The 24,471-nt window shown below is 43.7% G+C and overlaps 1 protein-coding gene across 15 annotated transcripts in view; it reads left to right on the top strand.

Moving 5' to 3' along the window:
- Positions 1 to 24,471, top strand: part of ITPR1 (inositol 1,4,5-trisphosphate receptor type 1) — a 183,626-nt gene that overhangs the window by 83,350 nt on the left and 75,805 nt on the right. For 8 of the 15 annotated variants that reach the window (XM_056337552.1, XM_056337556.1, XM_056337555.1 and 5 more), the window contains 15 exons: positions 1,057 to 1,111; positions 2,613 to 2,778; positions 2,877 to 3,047; positions 4,006 to 4,071; positions 4,927 to 5,064; positions 6,625 to 6,750; positions 7,116 to 7,316; positions 8,742 to 8,993; positions 9,543 to 9,668; positions 10,391 to 10,519; positions 14,295 to 14,415; positions 15,049 to 15,233; positions 16,526 to 16,674; positions 17,667 to 17,778; positions 21,244 to 21,270. In XM_056337552.1, coding sequence (XP_056193527.1) covers positions 1,057 to 1,111; positions 2,613 to 2,778; positions 2,877 to 3,047; positions 4,006 to 4,071; positions 4,927 to 5,064; positions 6,625 to 6,750; positions 7,116 to 7,316; positions 8,742 to 8,993; positions 9,543 to 9,668; positions 10,391 to 10,519; positions 14,295 to 14,415; positions 15,049 to 15,233; positions 16,526 to 16,674; positions 17,667 to 17,778; positions 21,244 to 21,270 — 2,024 coding nt within the window. Of the gene's footprint in view, positions 1 to 1,056; positions 1,116 to 2,612; positions 2,779 to 2,876; positions 3,048 to 4,005; positions 4,072 to 4,926; positions 5,065 to 6,624; positions 6,751 to 7,115; positions 7,317 to 8,741; positions 8,994 to 9,542; positions 9,669 to 10,390; positions 10,520 to 14,294; positions 14,416 to 15,048; positions 15,234 to 16,525; positions 16,675 to 17,666; positions 17,779 to 21,243; positions 21,271 to 24,471 lie in introns of all 15 variants that reach the window. The other 7 variants (XM_056337551.1, XM_056337558.1, XM_056337563.1 and 4 more) reach the window with 3 other exon arrangements.

Raw genomic sequence — 24,471 nt, 5'->3', positions numbered from 1 at the left:
AGGAAGGCAGGACATCTGGAGGTGTCTATGTTAGTGCTGCTAGACAGGGATATGAAAGTAAGCTGTTGAGGAGCTTGTCATGTCCAGTGTTCTTAGCTGTAAGCAGGGTAGTTAGCGGGCTGGCTAGATGGGGTGTTGTCAATTGCTGTATCACTTTCCAGGGGGAAAAGTGTCCTATAGCTAGGACCCGTACTGTTTAGGAATAACTAGACTTCAGAAGCGGGCTTATTAGACATCAAACAGGTTTTTTTCCTCGATTTGGGGACTGTATGACTAGATGCAACGGAGAAAGCTAAGGAAAATGTGGTTTAGATGTGAAGTCTTCAAAGGGAGGAGACTATTCTTTTTTTGTCTCACTTCAAAGGGGATGCATTTACTTTTTCCTTGGGCTGTCTGTCCGGCAGCCCCCCGTGGTGCTAAGGCCTTCGAAGCTGGGCTGGTGGGGAGAGCAAGAGCTCTTTCTGGGAGCTCAACTTGGGAAGAAGAGGTAAACATTTTTTGCAAGGATGTGAAATGTCCATGCTCTCTTTCCATTTCCCTTTGCAGGTCTTCATGAAACACTGAGAGCTCCAAGTCTGTTTTACCATTTTTCTGACTTGATAATACTGGTCATTGCCTATGTGATAATATGTACCTTACACTGAAAAATGCAAAGACCTTTTTGTCTGTTGAGCCATAGGGGTATTGCTGTCATTGCTGAATTGATTTAGAACTTCCCAAGGATGTGATTTGTCATTTCTTGTGGATGACCCCTCTGAATGACACCAGGTCCCATCAGTGTCCTGGAGTGATGCTGCTGCAATCTGAAAATAGGCAGGAGAGGAACAGGCCTGGATGTTGCTGAAATTATCATGGAATTTGATCTGTGAGCTGAGAACAGGTTAATTTAATGTGTTATGTTAGCAGGTTGCTTCACTAATCTCTCAGCGTTCCTTTCAGCTTGTTATGACCCCCTTGCTCACACTTACATCACCACTTGCTGTTTAAAATGTTTTTAGGCTGCAAAAACATCTTTGGTGCAACTCTGACATGTATGTGTCTTGTTTGTTTTCACAGGAGCCCTAGACTTTGAACATATTGAAGAACAAGCTGAGGGGATCTTTGGTGGAAGGAAAGTACCTCTTCACTAGTGCTAATCAAGGAGTATCTCAGGAGTTCCCAGGCTGCAGGCCTCCGGACTCCCAAGGAGTGGGGATTGCAGTTGAAAGTGAGGTGGTAACTGGGAAAAGGTTGGAAACAGCTGCCACAGTTGCCTAGGCTTCGTTTTCCTGAAATGCCTTTCATGCAGCATTTTAAAGCCCCAGATAAGGGACACAGGCATCCTTCAGGCAGAAGGGTCTTCATGAGAAGGCTGTGTGGGTGAAAGCCATGCTGGAGGGATTAGCGCATCCAAGTGGAATGCTGCAGTAAAATCTTAGGTGGAAAAGTTAATGTAGGCAAGGATTAGGACTTCTGCTGAGATACATGTATATGTAGTCATCTTTAGTCATCTTGGTTTTGAATTTTTGGATTTCTGTAATTTTTTTGCACACAGAATCATAGAATTGTTTAGGTTGGAAAAGACCTTTTAAGATCGGGTCCAACAATTAACCCAGCACTGCGCTAAGCCATGGTCTAAGCACCACATCTACACATCCTTTAAATACCTCCAGGGATGGTGACCCCACCGCTTCCCTGGGTAGACTGTTCCAGTGCTTAATCACCCTTTTGGTGAAGAAATTTTTCCTAATACCCAACCTAAACCTCGCTTGGTGCAGCTTGAGGCCATTTCCTCTTGTCCTGTCACTTGTTACTTGGGAGAGGAGACTGACACTTGCTACAGTCTCCTTTCCAGTTGTATGCATGACAGAGCCAAGCAAACTATACTTTCCTTGCCTGCCTTCCTTCTGGAGCAGCTTATATCCTTTCTTAAACCACAAGACAGCAAGTCAGCTGCAGCCTCCAAGTACTTGAGCTTGTCCCTAAGCTGCTCAGAGCTGCAGTTGTTTTCTGTAAACCTAAGATAACTGATTTCTTAAATGAAGGCAGAAAGGGAGAGTGAGATTTGCTTATAGAATTAATAACCAGAGTTTTCAATGGAAGTTGGAAGTAGAATATGGAAAAGATTCAGGAGGGGCTCATAGGGGGAAAAAAAACAACAACAAAAACAAAAAACCACCAACAAACCACAACATGAATTGCTCATGCTCAGAAAAGAGGTGCAGGGGAAAGAGAATCATTTCAAGTGCTTGACATAATTAGCATTGCAACCTGGCTACTGAGGATTTTATTTCATAAATGGCGAGGAAGGTTAGTGCCGGGAATGGGCAAGAACTATTTGAGCAGTAGGGTGAGGCTGACAGAGGGACAGATATTTTGGTATAGTATGATCCTGAAAAATGTAAATTGGTTAATGTAAGCTTAGTGAGCCATGACTAATGAGATTCTGGAATAGCCTCCCTATTAGGCAGTACACCAGAAACCCATGTGTGTCTTAAGATAGCACTTGGTGTGATGAATTACCCTTTTATTTAAAAGTAAGAGAGCAGATGTCCTGCCACTGCTGACTGGACTTAGGAACCTGCAGGGACATCAGTCCCATATGCTAGTTAACTCCTACACTCTGTTTTCAGTGAGGAGAATACGCCACTGGATTTGGATGATCATGGTGGCAGAACGTTTCTCAGAGTTTTGTTGCATTTGACAATGCACGATTATCCTCCCCTGGTGTCTGGAGCACTTCAGCTGCTCTTCCGGCACTTCAGTCAGAGACAAGAAGTCCTTCAAGCTTTTAAGCAGGTATGTGTGTGCATTAAGAGTGTTGTTTCTCATCTGAATGTGTGTATTGCAGCTAAAACCAATCCTTTTGTGCAACTAACATATTGCATTCATGTAAGGTTCAACTGCTTGTTACCAGCCAAGATGTTGACAACTACAAGCAGATAAAACAAGATTTGGACCAACTGAGGTCGATTGTGGAAAAATCAGAGCTTTGGGTATACAAAGGCCAGGGTCCTGATGAGACTATGGATGGAGTGCAAGGTGAAAATGAACACAAGAAAAAAGAGGTAATTAGGTTGCATTTGCACGAATTCATGTGTTAATTTTTTGTGATGATGGAACTGTTTCCAGAAATGTGACCAAAACCTATTGTTCCCACACACCGTATAGCCTGCTGAGGCTATCTGTGTTGCTTTTAGATTAAGACAGGGTAAGAGGAGAGCTTGAGCTAGTTGGTGGCAATTAGTCTCCAGCAGAAACTGCTCAGGACTGGCAGCCACTGAAATGTCGTCTTTAGGCTGTAACAGAGCAGTTGATTTGGGTTTGCTCTGGCTCCTGAGCTGTGTTCTCTCAGCACTGACAGACTGCATGGGTTTTGTATGGTCAAAGGTACCTCGAATAATGTAAGGGCAGAGCTGTAAGCTTTTCAAGTGGTGTATTTTGAATCGTGGCACTGCGATTACGTGACAGAAGAGTGCTTTGTACGCGATAATACAGGACTTTCCTGGCATGCGCATCCGGGTTAGAACTAATTAAACTTCTTGGCTCTATATAATTTGCAATCGAATGGAAAAAGACTGGATGAGAGAATTTAAGAAATAGTCCCCGGGTTCTGAACATTTATTGTTGGAAGTAAACAAAAATAATTTACTTGTTGCTCTTCTCATCCATATTATTGTGAGGCATCTCTTGGTACCTGTGCAATGACAGCTCAATAATAGTAGAGAGGGAGAGAAGGTAAGAAGGTTTTTTTTGGGAGAGACTTGATTACAGGGAGAATGTGATAAGCAAAGGAAAGGATAGGAGGTTGCTGTCTCTAAAATTCATCCTACCCTCACCTTATTTTATGTTATAGAGGTCAATGTGACTGACAGGATAATTACATGTATTTTTCTAAGACTGTCAGAAAAACTGGATGATGCTTCTTTCCAGGAAGAGAGTGGGTACTGTCCTAGAACAGTAATTCTAGCCTTCGTGAAGGCAATAGTATAAGCTACTAATAAATTGTCTGATTTTTATCCTCAGGAAGGTCACAGCAAGTCCCAAAAGCCTGAAAGTACTAGCAGCTACAACTACCGTGTAGTAAAAGAGGTAAAACTTTGCTTCCTGGTGGTTAAATGGAAGTGTAAATGAGTAACAGAGCTCTGGAGAGCTGCACTAAGAGGGAGGCACTCGGGAAAGTCTGAGTCACTCATCTATTGTGGAAACTATTTGCTGAGTCATAACATATCCCAACTTGAATGAGAAGCCAGGAATACAATAAACACGACACGTGTATTCTTTCCTTAAGAATGGATTAGCAAGTAACATGACATTTTGCTGCTGTTTCAATGGTAACACAATATTATTATTGTTAAAGGCTTCAGAGGAAGTAAGCAAGTGGAGGAGCTGTTTAATTTGCCCTGACCCAAGTACCTTGCACTCAAAACCACCATGCTGTTGAAGTTTAACTTAAAAAAAATGCCAGACAAAGTCCATGCATTGGCACCAGTGTGGTGCGTGCTAATGATCTTTCTCTGGCTCTGTATGGCAGAGCCCGTTGCTGGGTTCACTTGACCCGGCTGAATTCTGCAGGACCAGCCCTAGTCAGGGATGCCACAGATGGTGCCCCGGCCAGTAAACTGCTTCCCTTGCCTGTGCCGAGTGGCTGCTGTGTCCCTGGGGGGGTGGCGAGGGCTGTCAAGAAGGCAGCAGACACACCATTGCTGCCTTCTACTCCTGTGTTTCCCCATGGCTCTCGGTTCCAGCTTGGTCCTTCTGCACCTCTGCTGATGTTGCAGGAGCAACCAGGCCTTAGCTCCTCTCCTCGAGACCCCAAAACCTGATGTTGCTGCCTGGTCTGGTCCATGCAGATGTGTTTTGCACTGTTGCTGCTCCCTGGCAGCCACCTGGCATGCTCTGAAATAAAGCCCAGAGTTTTGGTTCTAAAGCAAGTCTCTTCTGCAGATCCTGCTGCGGCTCAGCAAGCTCTGTGTTCAGGAAAGTGCCTCGGTCAGGAAGAGCCGTAAGCAGCAGCAGCGACTTCTGAGGAACATGGGAGCTCATGCGGTTGTGCTGGAGCTGCTGCAGATCCCTTACGAAAAGGTTGAGTTTCTGTACGGCTGTCACCTTGCTTCATGTCACGTTGACGGGCTTTTATTACCTCCTCTGAACCCTCCTAAACCTTCTACCTTTATATTGGATTCATGGAGGCTGTTTTACCAAGCATCATAGTCTAGGAAATATCCCTGCTTCAAAAATAACAGGGAGCTTATATGAGCTTTATTTTAAGTCTTTTGAATAAAGAGTGTTATGCACTGTGTCCTGAAGAGGTATTTGTCAGTCGTAGCTCAGAGTAAGACCAAGGCTCAACTCAGCTTTTCACGGGGGTTTTGTTGTGCTGCCTTGAAGCTGAGCTGTATCGGTGCAGGCAAGACCCGTGTTACTGCTGCGAGGCAGCTGTGTCACAGCTGTCCTGGGAACACTAAGGGAAACGAGGTTGCCTGATCCCCCATGGGATTTATCTGCAGGTCTGCCCAGTAGTTAGACACAGACCCCCTGAGCTGGAGAGTCCCAAATTCTCCCTTAGAGATGAATAAATACCAGCTGGCTCTCCCAGTGAGGTCTGCTTTTCATAGTGGGCCGTGTCAGGGCGGCGGCGCGGTTGGAAGCCCGCTTTGCCTGGGTTACTGTATGGGCTGAGCTTGCACAGCACCGTGGTGTGTTGATGAAGCACACCCCAAGTTCGTCACGTTGCCAGCCCATTAGTTACAGGTGATGGGTAGTTAGCATTGCATGGGTGAGGGAGCTCTTCACATTTTCCTGGTCACTCTGCTGTCCTGTGTTCCAAACTCTACAGGTTTGTGAGAACCAGTAATTCTAGACAGTTGCTTTGATTAATGTTAGTGCTATGCCTCAAGCTGTCTTGCTTCGTATTTTGCTAAAAAGTCAGCAGCGTAAACACCCTCCAACATTTCTTGTCACCTGTCTCTCCCATACATGTGGGTACATATTGGGCAGGCAGTGTGGAAGGTGTTTCACCGTTAGAAGTATATGAAACTCCTTGAAAATAAAAGCAGACACTAATTTTCCAAACTGCATTTTGTACCATCAGTGGACTGGTAATCCATGCTGGTGTGAGAGGAAAGGCACTGATTCCTGAGCTGTACTTGGAAGCATGCAAGTAGTATGCTGATTCCAGTAAATATAAATCGGGCTTAACTGTTGCAGCAATAACTTTCCATCTCTTCTTTGCCACAAACTACCTATTTGTCGCTGCTGAAATGCATTTGAGTGGAACATGGCAGTTTTCCTGTGTAGCCCCAAGGTGGTGATGTGTGGTTTGGCCAACGTACTGGTATGTTCAGAAGTGTAAAAGTGACTAAAGCACGTTGCTGGCAGGCTTGGCTGTGGAGTATGCAATTTTAGAGAATAAACTACTGTAATTTCTATTATGGTCGTTATTTTTGATGATCTTTAAAACTGTGAAGCAGGCCAAACTCATCCCTAATGTCTGTGAACTGGGTGGAGGTTTGTTTTTCTTTGGAGTGTGAGAGAGACGTGACAGTTCCCTTGCAGAGCTGGAGCTGCGGCTCATCCAGTACTCACCTGAAGGTGAACCTTTAGATTCTTTTTAACCCCATCTTACTTGTCATGCGATCACAGGCTGAAGACACGAGGATGCAGGAGATCATGAAGCTTGCACATGAGTTTTTACAGAACTTTTGTGCTGGGAACCAACAGAACCAGGCATTGCTGCACAAGCACATAAACCTGTTCCTTAACCCAGGGGTAAGAATAACCTCATGCCATGATTTTATTTTTTTTTCTAGCAAGAAAAGAGAATGGTTTGTCCTTGGTGATCGCCTCTGGGCCTGTTCTGATGCAAGATTGGTTGAAGGGGGTCACATTTTGTTTTCATTCTGCAGCCTCAAAAATTGGCAAGATCTGTTTGTTTGGGACCGCTTCAGTGTAGAAAGTTCAAGAGGCGAGGTGGACTGAAAAATAGGCATAGATACGACCTGTTGTGTTGAAAGATTAGGTCCTCAGAAATGTTCTTTTCCTGCAACCTGCAGGAGTGCTGACTCTATCCTGACCTCTGGGGGGGTTTGGTGGTTTGTTGATTTTCTAATTTCTTTCTTTCTTTCATCCATTAGATTCTGGAAGCAGTAACAATGCAGCACATTTTCATGAACAACTTCCAGCTTTGCAGTGAGATTAATGAACGCGTTGTTCAACACTTTGTCCACTGTATTGAAACACATGGCAGAAATGTTCAGTACATAAAGTTCCTGCAGACAATTGTCAAGGCGGAAGGAAAATTCATTAAGAAATGCCAAGATATGGTAATGGCTGAGGTGAGAGCTGCAGAGATTTGCAAGGTCTGAACAGAAGTTTTCACATACCATTTGGTGAAAAGTGACAAATTGATCCTCTCGCTTCTGGGACTGCCAAGAAGCTGACAGTTAGCTCTCACAATGCAAAAAGAGCATGCAGCTACCAGAAAGCACAGGGTTTTTTGTGACCGAATGCTTTCTGAGCTCTTTACTTGTAGGTATAACGAGTGGTTGGTTATTAATGATACTTGCAAATTACTTTCTGGGTCTCTACACAGCAGCGTAAAGGTAGGCTTATGAAGCAAAGAGTGCCTTTCCCTAGCAAAACTTGCTAGAAGAGAAATAGTTTAATTTTCAAGATCACTAATGTAGAAGGAAAATTTTACCATGATAGTATTTTGTTGGGAATTTCTTTTCTTACCAAGACATACATAATTAGCTGTTTCAGTGCTGAAGGGGGAGAAGTCTGAGGGTCTTCAGAATTTCAGGGGTGTAAGTAACTGGGAAATTGGGCTGTCATGCTAGAAGGGAAAGGTGTAAGAGAAAAGTGAATAAATCCCTTTAAGTTGGATATTAAATGTGATCTGTTTGACAGTGTATTCACTCATCTGACAGGATTTTTGATTGGCCTCTTCAGCAGGGGGAGCCCAAGGATCAGATTTGTCCAGCTCTGACTTTCTTAAATTAGTCTGACTAGATTGATCGAAGGTCTTCCACATTCTGTCGTTCTGTTCAAGAACGGTTTCATGAGCTTCTCAACACTGAGTCGGGTTTGCGAGGTGCTCAGCAATCGGTTTCCATGGGGGTCAGCGGCTGCTGAGAAAAGGGGGTTACCTTAGGGCTTCAAGCAGGTCTCGGTTTGCTTGTTCTCCTTCCCTTCATGGTCTTTACAGGAGGTCTGAAAATGTGGCCATCCGGGTCTCAAATGCAAAGCTGATAGAAATCTTTAATGTGTGACTTAACGTGTCACTCGCTAGCCTTGGAAAATCGCTGTTTGTTCGGAAGGGTGGAATTACTGAGCCCTGCAATCCTCCCATCCAGCGTGTGCCTGGGGCGTTCCTCTGACCAAAACAGCATGTCTGCAGCGAGCTGTATTAAAAAGTCAGCTGAGGCAATATATGTGAAATAAAAAAAGCACAACGGAAAGTCACAAGCTTCTTGGCACAGCTTCTGTCTAAGCAGTCAGTTGGACTGACTTTGAAGTTCTTCAGCAGTTAAGAAGTGGTAAATTCTTTAAGAGAAAATGTCATACTCGAGCCCTCTATCCCATGAAGGCAGTGCAAGAGGAATGCCCAGCTGACTTGGTGGGCTGCACTCCTTTTAAGTGTCTAAAGAATAGCTAATTGGGGTTTGCACTGTAACAGTCAGCCCACAGATTAGGAGAGGATGCTGCGGGGATGTGTACAGGTTTTGATCTGCCGATGGAATGTTTTTCTTTCTTGGTAGCTGGTGAATGCGGGAGAGGATGTCCTAGTGTTTTACAATGACAGAGCCTCCTTCCAGACTTTGGTGCAGATGATGAGATCTGAGAGGGATCGGATGGATGAAAACAGCCCACTGATGTACCACATCCACTTAGTAGAACTGCTTGCTGTGTGCACAGAAGGCAAAAATGTCTACACAGAAATAAAATGCAACTCCCTTCTTCCTTTGGATGATATTGTTAGGGTAGTAACCCATGAGGATTGCATCCCTGAGGTGAGGGCTGTTTGAGGCACTGGCCTGTATGTGTTTGAAGCGTGCTGATTTTGGGTGAGGGAGATTTGATACTGCTGGGTCTGGCCTGGGGAGGGTGGTGGTGCAGGTGGACAGTAAGCTGTGAGCGGGAAACAGGATTCCTTCCCTGGTTCTGCAATTGGTAACCCCAGTCAATCTGGATAGTAAAGTTAAATCCTTTTATACTTATTTCCTTGCTCTTAAAATGGGGATGTGATGTTGTATTTGGTGGTTTTATAGGGTTCTTGAGGCAGAGAGGTTTATGGAGTATGCTGCTAACCTTGAACAGATGGTTCTGCAGAACTGGAAATTATTATTATGCTGATGTTTTGGTCTGCAATAATCCTGATGGTTTTTTTTTTATTGGATGATGTCTTGCTATTCATGGCATTAAATTTCACTAGTGCTTAAATAAAAGGAAGAAGTAGAATTACAAATTATTTATATAGCAGTTTTAGTGTGACGTTATATTCATTCATAATACCAATCAGGTTTTTGGTTTTTAATGGTATTGTTTTTCTATACTTCTAGGTCAAAATTGCGTACATCAACTTCTTGAATCATTGCTATGTGGACACGGAAGTAGAAATGAAGGAGATTTACACTAGTAATCATATGTGGAAGCTATTTGAGAACTTCCTAGTTGACATCTGTCGGGTAATGATTTCTGTATTAGGAACAGAATTCAAAAAGTCTAAATGAACCTATTTAGTATAGAGCAGTAAGAATAAGACATAACAGTGCATGAAGGCAGTAAGTACCCCGAATACTGTGTTCCTTCAGATTTTTTAAGTGCCTTCTTTTCCTTATGCCTGTGGATTTCATTAGTCATATTCCATGGAACACATTAATATTTTCCTTGTAAAAAGAAAAAAAAAAAAAAACTCAGAAAAGCCCCACACCCTGCTCCTTTGTCTAATGCCTTTTTCTGTTCTGCCACCTGGCTTGCTTATTCTGGCCAGGATAAGTGAGCTCCTTCCCAAGCAATAGTCAACGTTTTTTGGCAGGTCAGGACAAATTTTTTCCAAGCTTGGCATTTGTTTGGCCTTATGGCTTTTTGCCTGGGATTCCAAGTATTTCCCCATACGAAAGCATTACACCTCAGTCCTCCCTACCCTACTACTTTCTCTCCTCTAAGGCACTCTATGGGGTTTTTTTTCCCCTCTTCCCTAAACGTGCTACATGCCAGCACATTAGAACAGTAAGTGTCGGGCTTCTGCTTTTGTGTGTGCTGGAAATCCAGAGATCCAAGCATCATAAATATTGTGGCAGGGTGTTGCTGTGACTAGAACAATGCAAAATTAAGGATTTCAGTCGGTAACACTTGTTAGTCTAACTGGGTTGAGCTGCTTCTGACCTAAGGATGAATTGTCTTGCAGGCTTGTAACAACACCAGCGACAGAAAGCACGCTGACTCCATATTGGAGAAGTATGTTACAGAAATCGTGATGAGTATAGTCACCACTTTCTTCAGTTCCCCGTTCTCTGATCAGAGCACTACTTTGCAGGTAGGAGAATGTAGAAAGGCAGAGAAGTGGAAATACACCGCCAGTGCAATTATGTTCATTCCATTTGGGTTCCATTTACCGGTTAAAACAAAACACATGTGTTTGTAATGGTGGAGCAAATACGGTTCCTTTGCAACCAGGATGTTTCTTTTGCTGTAGAAGTGGAAAGAATTGTAGGTCAGAGTACAACCATTTTTCTAGAGAAGCTAAATCCCACATTACTTCGTTAGTAGATTCAACTCTGTGCTACCACCGAGACCACACAGGTCTTTTGGAGACAGTTTCTATGTGTCATTGTCAGGTTCCATGTGAGAAAATCACACTGCAAATGGGGGAATGAAGGATTTGTTCCTGTTCTGTGTTGCAGTTGCACCTTAGGGCTCTGGTCATCCTCTTTGCAGCCGTAGATCAGAATGCAGTTGGGTAAGATGATGTGGGCAGGTGCAGGAGAACAAACAAGCAGTTTTGTTCAGCAATGGTTTGGCATGCCAGCTGTCTAGCAGTGGTGAAGCAGTAGCATGGCATCACGGTGTTCTCCAGAGTGCCATGAAGAGGGGAGATAAAGCTTTGCTGGCAAGCTTTCCAGCCAGGAGGAAGGTGTTACGTTACAGAGGCTGCAGACGTGACTGTTTAAAGAAAACATGTTTTTATAGGAAGATTCTAATTTCCTTTAAAAACAAAAACATTCCAAAACCAAAACATTTCCCAAAGCTCTAGTATGTTTCATTAAGCTGGGTAACTTTTTTCTGTTATTCAAAAGTTGGGGAAATATGGAGAAGCTTGAAACGTTTGTAAAGTGACAGAAGGTAAAGATTTCCACTGCAGAACAGCAGTGTCAGGACATTGCCCTAATATTTGTATTTCAGCACAAAGATAACATCATTCTTTTATTCATAAATAACTTTTTGGGAGGAGTGTGGGTGGAGCGGTCAGGTGCCTGGCAGGTCTTTCAGAAGTTTTAAGTATGGTAGTTGTTGAAACTTGATGCAACCTCATCGTGCCAGAGGCAGTGGTTCACAGTACAAACTCCAGGTCTGCAACTGAATGTGACTGGCATCTGGTTCCCAAAAGAGGCCGTAAAGGGCATCTGGCAATTTGATGTGTCAGTCCCTCATCAAAGAATTCATGCTAGCCCTTTGGAGCATGGTGAGTGCAGTGCTCCAGGGAAGTGTACGTAAAACTGCTGTGTGAGTGTGCATCAGGTAAAGGCTTCTTTCTGCTTGGGGTGAGCAACAGTGTTCCTGCTTTTGTCTTAATGATTGCCGGCATCTCTGCCCTCCTGGAGTCAGGACGGGTACTCAACCCATGTCTGGATGGTCAGTGGCCAGCCTGATCTAACCAACTCTTTGGTTAGACAGCCCTCCTTATTCAGGCGTGGACATAGGCACACTGAAAGCAGCAGAGCAGTGTTTGAGATGGACTCGAACACCCTTCAATTGCCAAACAGCGGGCATCACCTGTGGGGGCGTGGAGAGCAGCAACGGCTGTGTTTGGGCTCGTGCGAGTCTGAGCGTGAGCAGTTGTTTGCTCCTCGTGTGACTTTAAAATGTCTGCTGTTACTGCAGTATCAGCCTCTATGCTAGTTTGTCAAACCTTCATCAAAAGAAAAGAGAAATTGAGATCAAGTTAGTGGTGTCCCTGGGGCTCTGCCCTTCTCTCTTCCCTCTGTACCGTGAACCTTGGCTGTCATGCTTTTAATTGTGTCTCTGAGCGTACAGCATTTGAATACGCTTCCTTACCGTCATATTCTAGCCATCTGTTAATTTTATGTCAGCAGTTTTTCTTTAGTTTCTCGAACTCTCCCTCTGTCTAGCAGGTTGAAGTAACTTATCTCACCTCTTTGTTACCATCTCACCTGATAGCTGTGTTGTTGTCTTGTCCTAGATTTACCTTCCTTCTGCATCTCTTAAGTTAAAAGCTCTGCTTATCTTCCTTTTTCTGCTGATCAGGGCTCTTGCCCGTAACTAGGGGCTCTCCCACCTGAGGAGTACAGCCCATGGGACCACCTAGCTGGTACATCACTCATACATGTCGTACATGACTCCTCTCGGTGGGCTTTTTCCTTTCTGTCTGAGATGATGCAGGGCAGTCTGCAGCTGCTGCTGCCTGATCTGATGCCATTGTCTCCAGAGGTGACTGACTGTTGTCACTCTCCTTGGCGTTGCCTTTGGATTCAGTCACTCCCTGTCCTTTCTGCAGCACCCTGTCATTTTCCTTCTTCCCGTGCGAGCCTCTTCTTGTCTCGTGCTTGTTCGTGTTATGGCTTGTTCGACTCAAATTGTACCTCCTTGGAGTCAGGGCTGGCCTTGCTTGTTCAAGGAACACCTTGTACATCTGTCATGCAGTTCAAATAATATAAAATTAGGAGAACATAAATACGTCTTTTCAAAGAACAGCTGTCCAAAACTTCCCCTCCTTAACAAGTACTGCTTAGCCTGTTTGCCTCCTAAGGGTGCTGCTGCCCAAGGCCTTCCTTCACAAGTGTAGTTGGAGGACATGAAGTACATTTCTTACTTGATTTATTGACCTAGTTTAAGCAAATGAAACATCTCTGAAGCTTTTCAAGACTGAAAAGTCTTTAAATGTGAACTGGAAGGAATATGTGGGTGGCTTAAATCTGAAAGTGCAGGTATTTTCAGTGCCTTTGGAGAATACAGTCTGCCATGGTTTTGGTGTTTGGCTTATTTCTAGTAAGGATAATAGTATTTGCCTCTTAGTAATTTTTGGTTCTTGAATTTTGATTCTCCTTTTCTACATTTTGTAATAGTGTTATTTGATGAATTAATGAAATAGATTTGGCTTTTAAATCTAACTCCCCTTTTTTCTTACAAACAGGCATTAATCTTGACCAGAATACAAGAGGTATTTTTTCACTGGTTCCTAAGTCTTGTGGGCTTTGCACTGTGGTGTAGTTCACTTAGCTGATAGAAACATTACGTAGCTAGCAGGCACAGGGATGCGGGGTATTCCCTCTCAACATAGGTTCATTTGAAATATTTAAAATACCCCTTCCTCTACAGGTGAAATAAATTAGTTGTTCTGTGATGTAATTACTGTACAAAACCAAAGAGGGAGTTTTGGTCACTATCACTGGGATGTTGCAAAGATGAAAGAACAGAGCTCGTGCATGTGTGTTGGAGTAGCTCACCTATCTATAGTGGAAGACCATCTTGTGAAATACAGGGCTAAAACCCACGCCTTAATTTTGGCTGATCCATAGCAGCTGTAGCATTTACCACTAACTACTACCTGTGTCGGAAATAACAAACACACAGCTCGTTTCTTCAGTAAATTAGATACCAGCTAACAATACTCGAAATGATGACTTTTCAGCTCTGGAGCTGTGCTGTCATTTAGCCAAAAGCAAAGACCCATTTACCTGTGGACTATTGAGTCAGCTACTGGTCAATGCTAAAAGAAGAGTCTCTGTATGCTAGGTTTGCTGATAACTCTGATTACACAGATGAAGATGACTGCTTATTTCCTCTGCTTAGTCAAGCTTCAATTACTAAGGCTTTATGCTTTAAAAGCTATCTATTTAATGCTTCCCTTCCAGCGTTTGTTCCCACCCTTGCCATTCAGTTGCTGATTGTGTGGTAGATGTGCTGCCTACAACATGAAGTTGCCTAACAGGTGGATGCAGACCAGTTAGAAATGACTGGTGTGCAGAGACTCATGGCTGAAGCTGGTAACCGGTATTACCTCAGGGTGATGCTGATTTATCTCAGTACGGTGCAATGGGTTTGATGTCCTTTCCCTTAACCTTGTGTTCTAGACTCGCCAGCCTGTGTTTGTACAGTTGCTTCAAGGCGTGTTCAGAGTGTACCACTGCAACTGGTTAATGCCAAGCCAAAAGGCGTCGGTGGAAAGCTGCATTCGGGTCCTCTCAGATGTAGGTAAGAAATGGGTGTAAGCAGGACTAACTGCTGCAAACATAGTCATCCAGTATTTGCTGCTTATATGTCATCCTTCCAAAAAGAAAGCGCAGTTTACTTCCTGGAGGTGCCACTTGAAGATAACTTGGAGCTGAGGGATAGTACAAATCCAGAGTTATGTTAATGTATTGTCAGGGTTGAGCAATAGGTGTTGTCACTGTAACCTGAAGTGCTTTCTCCATTTAACCTCAAAACTCTCTGCAGTCCTGTTGATCTGCAACAAGAAAATAGTTTTGTGCCACTCCTCCTAGTAAATTGCTCCACTTGTAATAGCAAGAAGAGTAACTTGTACTGGATATGAGGCCAGATTCTGTTAGGCAGGTGTACGTGTGTGTTAGCGTGACTTGTTGAGAGTAAGGATGGATTCCTGCTCCCGCACTTTATAGACAGTAAACAGCTCTGAGGCATGAAAGCCTTTAAACGTAACGCCACACTGAGGTCTGAGCCATTTTGCAGGGACTGAGCATCATGTTGTGTGACATGTACGTGAAGGAGACTATGGAAGGAATTGCAGCTGGAGGTTGTCTGGTTCTTGCATTGGCTGTAATGCGTGGGCTCAGGGAGTCCAGTCTCACTAACTTTTGCTTTTTGCAGCAAAAAGCCGAGCAATTGCAATTCCTGTAGACTTGGACAGTCAGGTCAACAATCTCTTTCTGAAATCTCATAACATTGTACAGAAGACTGCAATGAACTGGCGAATGACTGCAAGGAATGCTGCCCGCAGAGATTCGGTGCTCGCTGCTTCCAGGGATTATCGAAACATAATTGAAAGATTACAGGTGACTACCCAGCACCCCTTCCTCCTTTGATAAGCATTTACTTGCATGCCTACACAAAAGGAGGAATTTACTAAGTAGAAGGACATTTGGGAATTAACTAGTCAAAATGCCACATGGTAATCAACTTAGCTGATGCTGAATACTACTGTAATACTGTATATAAAATTAAGTAAACCTTTGTATCAAGACAGGTAATTGAACGTGCACGGCTAATGGGTATAGAAGTACTTGCCCTAGGAGATGTTGGTATTTAAAACTAGTGGTACTTGAAGTATTCTTGTTCCACCATTAGTAATATTCCTTTGATAAGACAGGAATTTTCTCATCGTCACAGCCCTCCAAACTGCTCCAGTGCTTTGCTCCTTATATGCTAAAACTCTCTGTACAACCGAAGGTGTCACAGCCCTGCCTGGAGACCACTGCAGAGCTTGAAGTAAATAGGTGTCTGGGTTCCTAGTGAACCAGGTGCAGCCACAGTCATTCCCTGAAACAAAAATGTGTGCATTCCCATACTGGTTTTGCTAAAAGGCTATTTAAACATAATATTTCACGTTAGAAATAAGGACTGATGTGTTAGAGCTGTATTCGATGTTCAGATCTGAAGACAGTTCAATAAGGCCTTTTTTTATACCAAATGAAATTCACCTTGAATGATGCCTTTATCCTTTGAAGATTCATTCTCTGGTCAAAAGTTTTTTCTGGCAAACAGTTCCAGCTTTATGTAAAAATATATTATGTAATGTAAAAACACTGCCCAACCCCGTCTCCTTGAAATAGCTTCTCCCTATTTGTCCATTTCAATTTGATTAAACTTCCTCTCTGGCTTCATAGGTATCTCGGCATTTTCTGCTTAAGTATTAGGATAAATGTGTTTTCATTTTTAAGGTAATTACAACTTTCCAAACACTGAGGGAAAGGGAGATAATTCTATTTTTGCATAATTTTAACAGTAACACTTTTTTGTCAGTTCTTGTAAGCACAAACAGCCTGATCATTATCACACAGTTTCAGTGCAGCTCTGAATCTTTCTTGTATATCAACAAAAGCACCAACAAAGATGTGGAGGGTCGGGAAACTGAGTAGTCTAGGGGACTGCTGGGAATCAGGCCTCCCCTCTTAACGACAACTATTAAAAGTCTAATCTGACCAAACTCTGAGGTCTTTAATCTAGTTTATTCAGGCAGGACAGACCTAAGTGTCCTGTCCCTCTTTTGTGATCTGTAAAATTAATTTGCCTATAAATGTATATGTATGTTATGTTTGTTTAAAATCTTGATACGATTGTATTCTAGGACATAGTATCAGCTTTAGAGGATCGCCTACGTCCTCTTGTTCAGGCAGAGTTGTCAGTACTGGTAGATGTGCTTCACAGGCCTGAACTGCTCTTCCCAGAAAACACGGATGCAAGGAGGAAATGTGAAAGCGGAGGTTTCATTTGCAAGTAAGTCTTGTCTCCAAGTCTGGCGTATTGGGAAGGTTTTTGTTATGTTTTGCTTTTTCCCAATTTTTGAACGCCCTATGGAGCGGTGTGCTCTTACCCAGCTTGGTGAATACTTGATATGCTTTGACATACTTGTAAAACACAGTATTTCATAGTATGGTAAATGAAGTTTGCCCTTGGAGAAGAAAAAAACCCTGCCCTTGGGAATGGGGAGAGACTGCTTGATATGCTCTCACAGCTAATGCTTAAAAATTTCTGCATTTGCTGCAGGATGCAAATGCTATGAACAATGGTAGTATAAATGAGTAAAAAAAATTCAGCTGGTCCCTGTTATTTGATACCTGCCTTCAACCCTAGTAACGTTTGCAGGGTACTTGGTCTTGTAGTGCTTAGTGCTGGGGAAGTATGTCAGAATCAGTTATCACATGCATCATCTAACGCAGACACTGCCCACATTTAGAGGGAAGGAAAAGGAAAGATTAGAAGGTCATTTAGAGGGCAATTCAGAACAGCTTCTCTGATCACCTCCTGGAGGGGGCTGGGTTATATACAGTTTATGGAAACTAGGTACCAGCGCAAGTAACAAATGCTGGGTAGGATGGCTTTCTAATTGCGCTCTCCAGGACTCTCAGTATGTTTTTTATTGAAGTAGTATGTGGAGTAGTTTTCTTTCTTACTGTTAAGTGCATGCTCTGGAGGACTGTCAGGTCTGAAATCCCACTGCCCCTTCCCCTGCCTCCTTTCTCCTGTAGTCAGAAGGTTTTATCTGGCTGTCCTCCTGCCCAGGGACCACCTCCTTTGCGACTTCACTAAAGCCCATGATAGCTGGTTAAATGTTAATCTTGAGAGAATGTTCCCAAGATGGTTGTATAATGGTATGATAATAAAACTTGTTTGCAGCTTAAACCAATTAAGTAAGATAGCCATGTATATCTTACCCTATTTTTAGAATAATAGTACTAAAACAAGCTGTGATTGATTGGTCTTTTCAGGTTAATAAAGCATACTAAACAGCTGCTAGAGGAGAATGAGGAGAAACTATGTATTAAAGTGTTACAGACGCTCAGGGAAATGATGACCAAAGACAGAGGCTATGGAGAAAAGGTAACGTAATTTACAGTTCATCGTTCTGTGTTAAACACTGTCTTTATTATTCAGTAAAGGAAAATAAAATTCTCAGTCTTTCAAGCTGTGTTTTGTACATGTAAGCAATTCTGTGCTGGATCAGAAGCAAAATATTTTTAGTCAACTAATAGCTTCAAATGTAATTTGAAAGGTGAGCTTGTTTCCATTGTTTTTTCTACTTTAGACTTGCAAGTTTAAGTCTAATTACTGCAGTAGCTGGCACTGTAAAAAATATCTAATTTCATTACAGTTTTATGAAGGATATAACCCTTTATCTGCTTTCTGGGTCCTAGGTGACTCTTCGTCAGGTCACGTAACCTTGCAACAAAAGGGTATTTTGTAGTTTATATACATCTGAGTCATCATCTTGTGAATTATAGATGGAAACTGTCTGTACACCCACCTGTGGTGCTTTTTTTTTCTTTCCCTTTCCTACATAAAACTCCTGTGTCCTGTTGAGAACATTTTTCTGTAGGTACAGACTTACTCTCCACTTGCATCAGAAGTTTATATGCCCATATGTTTGTGTGTCTAAACCTTCCTACAGTCAGTCTCAAAATCCTAGTTGAAGGTATCTTGAGCAACCTGGCTCATTACCACGACACACGGTAGGTGCACAGAGCAAGATACCCTCCCAGTGAGTGTACTGGTGAGCAACTGGGAATATGCAGCTGGGGCTGGGGGAAACAGTGGCGTGGGAGGATGCTTGCTGCAACTGGGAGGCTGTACCCAGGAGCAGATGGTGGCTCATGTTCAGTTCTCACTTGCAGTAGGGTTTAAAGCTGTTGCAGAGTGCTAGATTTGCTGCACAAAAAGGCAAAAACTTTAGAGGTCGGACAGTTTCATAATAATAATAAGTTTATAGCTGTAGCTATAGCTGCAGCCAGAAGGGAGGGAGAAACTCTGAAGGCAGAGGAACTCATAGCATCAGTACGCTGACTGGCCAGCCGGGATGTCACACACGAACTCTGCTTTGCCTAGCCTAGCTGGAGACGAGGGGGGCGCAGGAGCAGAACACGGACCAGCAAGAGGCAGGCGCTGGCACCGCAGAGCGCAGGGATCCAGAGAAGGGAGAGCAAGCGAGTGAGGAGTGGGTGTGCAGGTGCCCACGTGCGGGTGTTACCAAGCACACCCAGCTGAGCACATGGCAGGAGACTCCCAGGAAAATGCCCAAAGGGCAGGGATGGCCGGCACTGTGCTCCCTGCCCTGTCAGGGAACGTTTTCCTCACATGCTGCCACTGCCTCTTGGATGACAGAGGTCCAGCCCACCTCCCAGCCCCAGCTGCTGCTGTGTCCTACACCTGCAGGCCTACATGGAGATTTTTTATCATTTTTTTTCCACTTTGCAGTAGCAGTATTTTTGAATAAACTCATTGACTTTGGGGGAATGCCCTAATCCTAGTGCAAGAGAGAAGTATATAGATGTAGGATGAGAAGGGGAGCAGGGCAGGTAGGAAAGGGCAGCAGCTGTAGGTTTCTTACCCTTCAGCTGATTGTCCTCCTCTGCTGAAGTGGCCAGATCGTGTGCTGGTTCTAACAGCACAAGATGAAGCCCTGTGAAGACCTTCTGTCTTCTCCTCAGGGTCCCTTTGGTAAGACATCTGCGACAGTGCAAGTCTGATCTGGAAGGGGACCGGTTGTAGATCTGGAAGGGGACTGGTTGTAGCCTGCAGAGATCAGTCTGCTCCTGCAAAAGGGAGGCAGGCTAGGTGATCCTCTAACGCGTATAGAGTGCTGACGTTTCCTCTTGCCCGACGCATAAGTGTAATCATAAATTTAGTTCTACACTGTTAGCACATCAGTGTACGTTCTCCTGTTAAAAACAGCCAAGAGAGACTGTCCAAGGTTACCTTCAGTATTAGAAGGGGTGGATGATATACATATATATATACACTATACTCCAACAAACCCTAAATGAGCGCTTTGAGGGTTTTTTCTTTTAAATGCAATGTGCCACTCCCATTTTTCTAAATGGAAATTAATTAATTTACAGGAATTCCTTAGACTTTATTTGGCCAACTTGGGTGAAGCAGTAGTTCTAGAAAATAGTTAAGATTACTACATCCACTCAGACTAAAAATCTTCTTCAAAAGTGTAGAAAATGGATTAATTTCTGAAACAGTAGATCAGTTACATAATACAAGACAAGAATACGCTTGCCTGTGAAGTGGATTTCCGAATAGGAAAAAGCAGCTGATTGCTTACAGATAGACTGCTAGTAGTAGTAGAACAGCTTTTACTGTCTGGCTGTGAGAAGTGCAATCATATTTATTCTCCCTTGTGACTCACATAACTGTATTTAGTCACCACTTAAAAGGCAATACCTTTTGTTTTTAAAATCATTCTGGAGTGTTAAAATAAAGAGAGGGAAGAAAAAACTTATGCACCCATTCTAAATACGGGAGTCCCTACGTACGTAAAGGTGGCAAAACTTATTCTCATGACCAGCATATTGGTCACGCAAGCAATAGTGCTTGCGGGTCAGGTGTTCAGAGAACTGACAGCAGCCGCTTCAAGGTAGCGTTCGGCAGCCGAGTGCCATGGGAGCTTTGGCACAGCGTGTGATTTTCCTGTAATACCATGTGGTGCTGACTGGAACAATCTGATTTATTAAAAGGTAGTACTCCTCTCACGCTTAGTCTTCCAGCCCAAATTATAAAAATGGCACACCCTCCCGGCCCATGCGCTTGTCCCTTTTGTAGGTGGGAAATGTAATGAGAATGCAGCACTCTCCGCTCCCATTAGCAAAGGCCTTCATTAAACAGCTGGGATTCCTCTGCAGCATGCAAAAACCGTGGTGAGAACACAGATGTACAGAAGCTTGTGGGAAGGCTTGAAGTTTTACATATTGCTAAAGACTCCTCATCTTGGCACACGCTCAGGTTCGCTCAGTGATGGGTAGCATACTGTGGTATATTTAATAGGCAGAAAACTTTACTACATTGACAGTGTAGGCTAGACCCAAGTTTTTTACTCTGCTGAAACTTGTCATTCATACATGTCTTTGTGGGTGCCTAGCAGATGATTAGCCTCAGTTCTGCAGGACTTGCGTTTTAAAGCTCCATTTCTCTTCGCAAACTGGAAATCCAGCCTCTGCACTCCTACTGCTGCTCACAGCTTATACTGGTGATGACTCTTACGCCCAAGGGTGAAGTTCTTGGATCTCGGTCAGCCAGCCCGCGTGGTTTGTCACTTGGCAGAGGAACAAAGCCAGGGCGCATCCTGCCCCCAGTGCTGCCTGGCACAGTGCTTCCAGCAGTGCCAGTTCCCTAACCCACCGCATCCCGGTGCTTGCAAATGTTACTCATGCCCACTGTAAAATACGATGTTGGATTGCAGCATTAAAGTGTTAAATGATTTATAAGATCCTAACATGAAATTGATTTGTAATTTCTCTTACTAATGCTTGCTTTCAATTCTTCCCCTTCTTTCTCTTCTGGCAGATTACCATTGAATTGGATAATGCTGAGGTTTTAATTTTATTTATTTTCTACAGTGTTGTTTCTATGGTGTTTGTTTTATGAGTAGCCCTGTGGTCTGTCCTGTTGTCTCTTCAGTACTGAGCTTTCCAATTTGTATGCCTGTGTCAGTGAAATAGTTGAGTTTTCAGTCTGCTGTTGTGTCTACGTTGGGAGTAGTTACCATAACTAATTCCGTATGTCATTACTCGGGGTATTTGTCCGAATGCAGTTACGATTCCTGGCTGCCTGCAGTCATCTGGTGCCATAGTAGATCCCATGAAGTTTAGGACCAGATCTGAGCACCTCTGAAGGATCAACTCCCGCAGGCACCATTAAAACATCAGCGTTTAGCACTCAGCCCCAATTACCATGTCGTCAGCGAACAAGCTCTTTGTTTGGAAAACGAAATACTGAGGTTTGATAGTGTTGGTGCAGAAGTTGGAACAACATGCCAAAAGGCAGCTGGAGAAGACCCTGAATGAGGTGTCTCCTCCTGCTGACCATGGAGAGCTGGTACTCATGTCCCAGGGCACAGCGCAGCGGGCTGCAGGCAGGGCTGCGTCCTTGGGCATTATCCCTAATGCTGTTTTTTACCGAAAAAGGTGACAGTCATGCAATTCATCAAAGCATCTCGCTGTCCTTCCTGTTGCTTCTTTGTCAGGTTTGGTGTTTAAAGCCACGTAAAACGTTCAGATGTGTTGTGAAAGCGGTGTGGTGTAACCCTATGAAAATTACTGACTTCTGAAGCTATTTCGGTGTGAAAAGCTTCCTACCATCAAAAAACATGCCTTCAGTTGGCAGCGCGACAGCCCGGGCTGTGTTTATGCTGTATGTAGCTGTTTTACGGGTGGAAAAGCCATATTTGAGTGAGAACTTCCAGTGTAACTGAAATTAAGCTTTCTAAGGACTTTTAAAAGTGGCACGTCTGGTTTGGGCATTGGTGCATGGGGTGGAGGGAAGGAGCTGAGCTGTCTCTGCTGCTGCAACTTCCTCATCCAGCTCAAAAAAACCCCATGTGTGGGTGCTAAAATTGAGATTCTTTTTGCATAAATGTATAATACTGAGAAAGTGATTGACTAGCACCTTATTTTACTGAATTACTAGGGGAAAAAAAGAAAAGAAATATTTTCCTTTCTGTGCTTTGTTTCCTGCATTCTCCTCCAAGCCAACCTTTTATTTGGAACAAAATTCAACCACTTAGAAGGCTTAAAATGATCTTGCTGTTGATTTGATAGAGTAGGTAACGAAGTATGCCATAAATGGCTTTCTGTAGAGCCTGTTAATTTTGATATTGTTCAGTTGAATTCACTGGGTAAACTTCATTCTGAAAATGAAATAGTATTGGGGGACCCTGCCTGTTGAACCGAATTTGAAATCCAAACTGTTTGTCACAAAAGTAGACCAAAAAGTGTACACGTAGCCCAGGGCTGCGTTGGAGGGCCTTTTCTGTTCAGCAGGGCTTTTAGGGGAGGGAAGGAGCAGAATTCCTCGCAAGAGCAAACTGGAATTTTGGCTTTTTTGGTTGTTTTTTAACCTGGCTTTTGGTTGGGGTGCTCAGGCCCTGATGTGCCCTGCTGGTCAGTGCCATCACCATCACCCCGGTGTGCACTGTGGTCCCTCTCCAGGCTGGAGCAGAAGGTCCAGCCAGTGTCTGAGGTACCTTTCCTAAGCAAAATTTTACGGGTCTTCTATCACCACTTTCAGCTTCAAGGAAAAGCTCTCTTTATCAGAAAATCCTCATCTGGGGCTTCCTAGAGCATCGCCCTTTTGTCTGTCGGTGGAAGTTCTCTGTGTGCCCTTCCCGTTCCCATGTGCAGGAGATAGCTGTTGGGTGGGTTGTGGAGGGTAGGCATTGGGGTTTGGACCAAAGGACGGCGTTGTGTGTGGCACAGGTCCATTTACTGTTGTCACCTCCAACCTGTGCTAGTAGGAGACATCCCAGGTGCAAGTACAAGCTTCACACCAAACTTCTGGTGTTACATCATTACAGAGGTGCTGTTGTGTCTAACCTCTGCTGTAGTTATTTTTCTGTTTTTTATAAAGCAGGATTTTGTTCCTCTTATTTGAGGTGCCTTTTTAGAAGCTAATCTGTAGCACATGAACGTTTCCATCGGGCACTGGACCCCTTAGATTGTGGTGCTGCAGCTTCCCAGAATAGCACGTATATGTGTAATTATATCTTGGAGAGACTTCAGACAGAAACTTGAATTGTTTAATTGCAAATTAAGTCATAATACAGAACTCTTTCCCCTTCAGTTTCTGGCTATAGTGTCCTGTCTTTACCTGCAATAAATCAGCCAGAGCATGCAGAGCAATTTAGGATTTGGTCTGGAGGCTGCAAAGGAGGAACTTTATTGCTCCTCAATGGAGCAACTGCGGGGAGGAAGCAGGTGTGTTTATAACCATCGGCAACGAGCACTGCTGGCTGCTTACAGAAAGGGATTCGGACAGGGCTTGAACCACTGACAAGTCTCAAAGGAAATCCTGGGGTTTTTTTTCCCTTGTCAACTCTGGAAATTCTAAACATTTAGGGCAAAGAATACAGAAACCTTCATTATTAGTGAAATTATTAACTTCCTATTCTGTTGAACTGTGCATACCTTAGTTTTTCTGATTGGCTGAAATGCTCTGTATTCCCTCAGGGAAAAACTCTATTAAAGTAACAGTTTAATGACATGATTTCATAGTATTTGTGACTGTAGGCATAGGTTGATTTGTATGTCTTATTTGTTTACTGCAGGGTAATTCCAGTGAGCGGTGGGTCCAAAATAAAAAGGTACTAAAAATGCCAGGAGGTCCATGCATTTGTTACTGAAAGTCGTGGTGGAAAATTGGCGTTGCAGTCCCCCTTAACATTTTTGTGAGTGAAGAAAGGGAGTGCCTGTCTCAGTGGGTGAATAATGCTGGAATTCACCTCGGTGGTAGGAAATCCCCCGCCGAACAGGAAGGATGGTGAGCTGCGACCTCAGGTCGGCAGCAGCCCCTGCAAATGCCGGGCTGAGCCGGGGTGGCTGGAGCGGCTGCAGCGTGGGAGAAGCGTTGGGGAAGGGAAGGAGACGGGTAGTATGGTTTAATGCTGTTGGCCTACTTCACGTGGTTTCTATTGAGGAGTTGATCTGGAATTCCCTTTTTGTGGGGAAGGAGGGACAGGAAGGAACTGGAGTTTTCCCAGGAGAAGAGTGTGGTGCTTGTTTCCAACATCTGTTACTC

Source organism: Falco biarmicus, chromosome 4, assembly GCF_023638135.1.
Source record: "Falco biarmicus isolate bFalBia1 chromosome 4, bFalBia1.pri, whole genome shotgun sequence".
In the NCBI taxonomy this organism is placed as follows: domain Eukaryota; kingdom Metazoa; phylum Chordata; class Aves; order Falconiformes; family Falconidae; genus Falco; species Falco biarmicus.
Note: the sequence above shows the minus strand (reverse complement) of the source record. Positions and strands in the feature narration are given on the sequence as shown.